The sequence below is a fragment of the Pseudoliparis swirei genome, chromosome 23 (genome assembly GCF_029220125.1).
Source record: "Pseudoliparis swirei isolate HS2019 ecotype Mariana Trench chromosome 23, NWPU_hadal_v1, whole genome shotgun sequence".
In the NCBI taxonomy this organism is placed as follows: Eukaryota; Metazoa; Chordata; class Actinopteri; order Perciformes; family Liparidae; genus Pseudoliparis; species Pseudoliparis swirei.
The window spans coordinates 9,512,883-9,519,971 of record NC_079410.1 but is presented as its reverse complement, the minus strand read 5'-3'; the positions used below and the strand labels follow the sequence as shown (position 1 = coordinate 9,519,971).

The 7,089-nt window shown below is 42.3% G+C and overlaps 1 protein-coding gene across 2 annotated transcripts; it reads left to right on the top strand.

Moving 5' to 3' along the window:
* The first annotated feature begins 304 nt into the window (after positions 1–304).
* pvalb8 (parvalbumin 8) lies at positions 305–2,983 on the top strand. Of its 2 annotated transcripts, XM_056407247.1 has the most exons (6): positions 305–370; positions 754–847; positions 1,221–1,288; positions 1,756–1,888; positions 2,194–2,303; positions 2,737–2,983. In XM_056407247.1, exons 3-6 carry the CDS (start codon positions 1,228–1,230, stop codon positions 2,760–2,762), a joined length of 330 nt encoding a protein of 109 aa, XP_056263222.1. In that variant the 5' UTR covers positions 305–370; positions 754–847; positions 1,221–1,227; the 3' UTR covers positions 2,763–2,983. The 2 variants fall into 2 exon arrangements, with proteins under 2 accessions (XP_056263222.1, XP_056263223.1); XM_056407248.1 differs by lacking the exon at positions 305–370 and having other exon boundaries at positions 750–847.
* Positions 2,984–7,089: the final 4,106 nt, after the last annotated feature.

Below are 7,089 nucleotides of genomic sequence, written 5' to 3'. Positions count from 1 at the left end.
ATTGGAAATAATCTGAACTCCATCTAATTGTGAGTCTGCGTCTGAGCAACTAAGCAATTTTCTTTAATGTGCAGACAGATCAGGTGAAAACCACAGAATGCCAGTGTGCAGCAGACACAAAGAGGTGCATGGCCCGACCTCTTAGGTGACTCAATAATCTCACGTGACCCTGCATTCATGTCAGACGTTACCGTGAGACACGCGGTCTGCTCTGCAAAACAAATATGTCATGAACAAATGTCAGTTGACATTTTATTCCCCATAACTCACCTCAAATGTAATGATAGGGGCATAGACAGGTGCACTGGGATGTGGCTCATATGGGCTCGTTTTGGGACTGCTGCCTGTAAAAGGATATCTGCATGAAAGGGTAAGGGTGGGGCAGGTTGATGGTGTGAGGGAGGGAGGGAGGGGGGGGGGGTGAAACAGCATGAGAGGGAGAAAAGGAGAGAGAGAGAGAGATTACAGCTACATTACAGCCTCCCTGCATTTACTGTACTGTATAATTCTAGAGGTGCGAGGAGGAGGGGCACAGGGATAAGAAGAGGGAGTGGTGGATGAGGTGAGGAACACGCTTTTTAACTTAATTTGCAATTTCCAAGGGTGCTACAGATTTCCACGGTCCGGTCTCTCTGCCCCTGGGCGTTATAAATAGTAAAGGTTAATTAGTTAGCTGGGAAATTGGATCAGGGGCGGGCAGTTAGAATTTGATCCATAGACAGGTAACTCAAGCAATCCCTTTTGTCACTGCAGTCAGACCTATATAAATCCTCCTTGACGTACAGCAGGCACCACATAGCTTACCTCTCTGCTGGATCACCAACCGGACGGGAACCCCCTGAACACGGTGAGTTGCTGTGTGGATCCGGAGAGCCTCGGCTGACTTTTGTTTGCTTTCAGAGACTTTGCAGATGTGGATTTTCTGGCTCCTGTGTATTCAGAGCTCTTGAGAGGCTGCCGGATAGACGGCGGGTGAAAGTATTGCGTTTCTATGAAAGATATTTGGATGATTTTGAATCTTTTGGATGAGACATTATTGGACAGAGAAGAAAGATGAATATGCACGCTGACTTTGAATGGCCACTGACTTCTCAGTGTCAGTGTGTTGACACCCGGACACATTTTACGCTCCATCAGAGTCAAGTTAGAGGGGTTGCTTCTGTACCTATAGCTATATGTGTTAATATGTTAATAATTCACCATGGTTGATCCTCCTACAGGAACAAAATGTCGCTCTCATCTGTCCTTTCCGCTGATGCCATCGACAGTGCCATCAAGGACTGCCAAGGTATCGTCTTCCACCAATATCATTATTGCTCTCTTTGGGAGATCTTTTTTTTCTTCTGTACAGACTTTCTACTGGAGACTTTTTCATTCAATATGGTTGTCTCTCTTGCAAAATGTTGACAACTAAAATGAAGTCCAGTATAATCTGAGATGCAGCTGAATGGATTCCTTGAGCATCAATTGGGCACGAGCCACGATCTAAAGAGAGACGAGAGACGACCCTGTCAGTGTGAACTCTGGGGAAAGGAGACTGGTCAAAATGTGCCTCTCAAACTTTTAAAAACACAGATTCAGGAGAAATATTTAATCCATACTATGCATCTCACATCACACTTAACAATACCACATCAGTCATCGTCTTGTTTCCACTAATAACATTTCTTGAGGATTTGCTGATGTTACGGGGGACTTTGCCTTCATTTTATTTGAGCGAACCAACATTAAATGACTCTCTCTGTTCTCCCCCAGCACCGGACTCCTTCTGCCCCAGGAAGTTTTTCCAGTTGTGTGGCCTCACCAAGAAGAGCCCCCAGGAAGTGAAGAATGTTTTCGAGATCCTGGACCATGATGGCAGCGGTTTTATTGAGGAGGAAGAGCTCAAGTGAGTGAAGCATCCAGTTCACGAACTACAGACATTCATATGTTGTGCCCGCGATGCAAAGGATTCGAGTCAAGATGAGATGTCTACGTGGAAAAGAATTACATTTTTAGTACGCTGTTGTAGTGAAGGGTGTGCCTGTCCATCATTCGTCGATTTAACTTCCCAGGGCTGAACTGACGAGAGACTAGACATTGTATTCTCTGGCTGTGCAGCAAGACAGCGGTCAGATTGGGCCTCAGTGTTAGCTTCTCATGTCCGGCCTCAGGGCTGTTGTTACCTCGAACTTGTGTCCCTTTGTGTGGCAGGTTTTTCCTCCAGAGGTTTTCCCCTGGGGCGCGCATTCTGACAGACAAGGAGACGAAGGAGTTCCTCTGCGCTGCTGATGACGATAGTGACGGCCGGATTGGAGCGGACGGTGAGTGGATCAGCACCTTTTTCATATATATTATGCAAGACATGCCTGTGTGTGTTTGTGTGACTAGAAAAAAACACGATGCTTAGGTAAACAATTCTCCACATTTGACCCTTTTCAATAAAATGCAGGTGGAATACATGTGTTGTATTTCTAGGGAGGTCTGGTTTTTCAGGGTGCTTGAGAGAGAGAGTTATGTATTCTAGTTATAAAATCAGACAAGCAGTCATCATAAACATCTGCTCCGAGTCACGATACACTTCTTTTGTATCCTACGGGTAATAAAAATTGACACTCCAAGAATGTTTCTGTTGAACATTTGTGATTTAATGCTGTTAACCTAAGAGCACAGTGGCACTGACATGTTGCACCGCCGTGTTCTCTGATGGGTCATGTACATCATGTAAATAATCAGTTTTGTTTCTTTTCTCCACAGAGTTCCAGGCCATGGTCTTGTCTTAAACTACGGGGCTCCATCGCTCCAAGCCGATCTGACCCCCCTTAAACCCTCTCCCTCTCCCTCCCACACTGCTTCAAGGGCTCATTTAATTTGATTTAAAATGTTCCATCTAGTTAGTTAAAACTTTTTGAATCTCTTTTCAAGACTCGTTCCGGTCCACAGTCATCCACATTCACGCCATTACATTGTTTTTCCATTCGTTTTAAACATATCATGAAGCTGTTTTTCCCAAATAAAATGTAAAATGTACCAAATTACTGAGAAAATAAAAGAATAAAATCCAAATGTTGTTGCTATTTTTTAAATTATTTCTATTCAACTTCTTTGTGTGTTTCTGTATGCTGAGTGTGATTTGAGGTGACACTGCGTCATGGCAAAAGAAATACTTGTTCCATAAACACAGGTCTGTTTTATTAACTTTTATGAAGTGGGAATCCGTATATCCACATACTGATCCAGATGTTCCCATGTACAAAACAAACCCACAGCCATGACATTTTCTTATGTGGTGTCCTTATAGCTTCATTTACCCAACACAGCGCTAAATGAGACTAAATGTCACAAAGCGTAATTGATATGACTGAAACATGTCCTGAAAACACAGGGTTTCTGATTGAGGTGTATATACAGTACAGGTGTGTGTGTGAGTTTGTGTGTGTGTGTGTGTGTGTTTGTGAGAGCGTATAGATTCATAGAGCTAGCGCAGTGAAATAGCAGAGTAGGTGACCTTGATGACCACCTGAGTGTCACCGCGGCTGGATCGAGTGACACCTGACCTCAGCTATGTAAATAAACCCGGCTGAACCTTGGTGTGTCTCAGGCTAGAGCAACAAAACACGCACACGCACACGCACACATCCCAATGAATTTGCAAAAATCAAATATGAGATCAGACACAGACGGTGTGACATGCGAGCACACATAATCCCAAGTAAGCACATAAGCCCACATCAGGATGGATGTTAATATATGCACCAGTGTGAGGGCGTAGACGCGTGTGATGCACGGAAGAAGATGCAAACTCTGCAGAAAGCCATAGCTGTGGTTGTTGGCCTTACAGTACATGTACTCTTTTGCCAGGTTTGCCTTGACAGCTCCGGAGAGCTTGCTCAGGATTTATAAAAAAATAATAATTAAATTCTCAGACAGAAGACGGACCATCGAAACGCTCCGCATCCTCCCTCCGAGAGACTTTAAATAGCACGCCGCTTGTGAATGCACTGCACTTACAGGATTCATGGGATCAACATTAACAACTACTGGCCTATGTACCCACCCACTAGAGGCACCAAGATACAGAGCACCACGCACGGTCTTGCAGTGGTTCCAATGACCTGTATATTACAGGGAAGACCTGCCTATTACAGCTGACACCTGCTACTCAGGGCTATGGGGCATACCCTGATATTATCATGCTGTGCTGTAATAATGATAGTGTTGCTTATTCAGCCAGGTCCTTACGGCCTGTGAGTCCTTAAACTGTATATAATATATAATACATGTCACTGTCCCTATGAAGTGATGTAAATGTGATAAAGCCGTGTTGATTCATACGTAATTTAAAATGATTTAATATGCAAAAGTTTCATTTGTGTACATTGTTAAGTATTTTCTAATCAAAGTACAGCCATGTAATTAAAACAAGAGACTTAACCCTTGTGTTGCCTTAGGGTTATTTTGACGCGAATCAATATTACACCCTCCCCCCGCCTTAGGATTAATTTGACCCCATTCAATGTTTAATGTCGGTGTTCTTTCGGTAGTCAACAAACAAACATAAAGTGCCTCACACTTAAACTTGGAAAACAATATTAATTCTAATAATTTTCTGGAGGTTTTAATTGCTGGCGTCAAATTGAACCCAAAGGGTAAAATATGTTAGTAAATATAAAGGTAACAGGAGGGTGAAACATTGAATCGGGTCAAAATGACCCAAAGGCGGGGGGAGGGTGTAATATTGATTCGGGTCAAAATGACCCTAAGGCAACACAAGGGTTAAAAGTGCTCAATCCAAAATGTAGAGCACATCTATAGCCTCCACACAGCTGTGAACGTGACAAAATGTTGTCTATCAGGTGAAAGGCACTGGGCGTTCACAGAGGCCGCACTGGTTACATGTATCCAGATCTGCTGCTATCAGTTTCTGATTCTCATCTCCGCAGACCTGGGCTGGAGGAGTGAGAAAGAACGAGGGGAGGAGGAGGGGGAGATTACATGGTTGAATGTGGGACAAGGTTGGGGAAGCCAGTAGGTAACCCAAGCCACTGGACACACAATGGAGCGGAGAAGAGAAGCGAGTGGTAAACAGGAAGGAAACGTGAACCAACAGGTCGACACCGACTGCTGGATGTCAGCAGTACAAGATAATGTGACAAGCAGATCACCTGGACTCAAGGGCGGAGGGAGGGAAAGCTCGCTCGGCTTCTCTTCAGGACAGCGCCGGTCTGACAGGCCAAAAAACAGTCCAACAGTCCTGGGGGTCTGAAAATATGCTTCTTTTTTGTTGTTGCTCATATTCAACTGAAAGTTGGACAGGTTTTGATATTCTTTCACAATAAGATGGCTCTATCATCTGTCATGGGCTGAAACAACAATTAGGATGTAACACACGTTAAAAGCTGAGTTATGTTGATGTATTCTGTTGATGGGAATAAAATGGCCGGACAGTCATCATTTGTAAGGTGTAACTTCAAACAGTATCATCCAAGTACACGTTCTGGGGTTCATGCCATGAAGATATATTTTGGAGATGGAGAATATTCCTTACCCTGCAACCGGTATCTATTCTACCCCATCTATATGATCAACGAGGGTGTTATTTTACATTTAAGAATTAGAAAATAATCCAATGTATATGCCAACAGGGCTGAATTCAGTAGTTCAGGCCATAGAAGAAGTGGTAGTGGTAACAGTAGTAGCAGTAGTCGTAACTTTGAAATGTAAGGATGCAGCATTAGGTAACAAACAAAGGATGAAGAAGAAATAAAGTATGCCAGCAAACTTAAATTAACGATTGACTTACTTTTACTCAACTGAACAATTAACTTACTTGAACTTAACTTAAACTTAACTTGAACATAACTTGAACTTAACTATTTATATATTGAAACATCCTGTGGGACTGCTAATACTGGACCATGAAACTGGTCTGGATGGGCACTTGAGGATGGACACACGGACCTCGCATGCTTGTCTCTTCAATAATTAATGTCCTCGCTTCATTGTCACCAAAAAGTCATATCAAGAAAGGAGTGTCAGGCTCACCTTACTGATTAAGTCTGTGTGAAACTTTAATGTGCACGCCATCTTCCACTGATAACACACGGAAGTGCTCAAGTAAACAAGGTAAAAGGGAGGTTGAACCAAGTGGACGTGCGCTGTGCGTCCAGCATCAGCTGTGATAAACACTCGTCATATTCTGACTCCCTCCCAGTCTTTTGGAGCCTGTAGGTATCATAGATTTTGCTACCTGATAGTCTGAACAGGGAGGAACGTCGTGAAAGATTTAACTGCCGCGTGAGGATGACTGAATGGGCTTTGTGAGCTCTGTGCAGGAACGCCATCCATAATGCAGGGGATGACAGCACTGCCTCTGTTCCCCAACAAGCATCACTCCTAAGCCTCTCCCGATGATGTCTTCCCTTCATTAATGAATGATAGGACGTGCACATATCAATGGCCACCCCAGATACACACAGCGCCTTCGGGGAAGGCGATTTCTAGAAATCTATTTCTACCCTGCCTCGAGCGCGTATTGTTAACATATCCGCTAATGAATGTTTTATTTGAATGTATATATACAGGACTGTCTCAGAAAATTAGAATATTGTGATAAAGTTCTTTATTTTCTGTAATGCGATTAAAAAAACAAAAATGTCATGCATTCTGGATTCATTACAAATCAACTGAAATATTGCAAGCCTTTTATTCTTTTAATATTGCTGATTATGGCTTACAGCTTAAGAAAACTCAAATATCCTATCACTAAATATTAGAATATCATGAAAAAGTATACTAGTAGGGTATTAAACAAATCACTTGAATCGTCTAATTAACTCGAAACACCTGGAAACACATTTTCAAATGTTTGATTTTGTTTTGCTGTTATAAATCTTTTTTTTTACTTGGTCTGAGGAAATATTCAAATTTTATGAGATAGGATTTTAGAGTTTTCTTAAACTGTAAGCCATAATCAGCAATATTAAAAGAATAAAAGGCTTGCAATATTTCAGTTGATTTGTAATGAATCCAGAATGCATGACATTTTTGTTTTTTTAATTGCATTACAGAAAATAAAGAACTTTATCACAATATTCTAATTTTCTGAGA

Coding starts and splice junctions, on each gene's coding strand:
- pvalb8 (XM_056407247.1), top strand. CDS start 1,228: ATGTCGCTCTCATCTGTCCTTTCCGCTGATGCCATCGACAGTGCCATC. Junction 1,289..1,755: donor TGCCATCAAGGACTGCCAAG/GTATCGTCTTCC, acceptor GTTCTCCCCCAG/CACCGGACTCCTTCTGCCCC. Junction 1,889..2,193: donor ATTGAGGAGGAAGAGCTCAA/GTGAGTGAAGCA, acceptor TTTGTGTGGCAG/GTTTTTCCTCCAGAGGTTTT.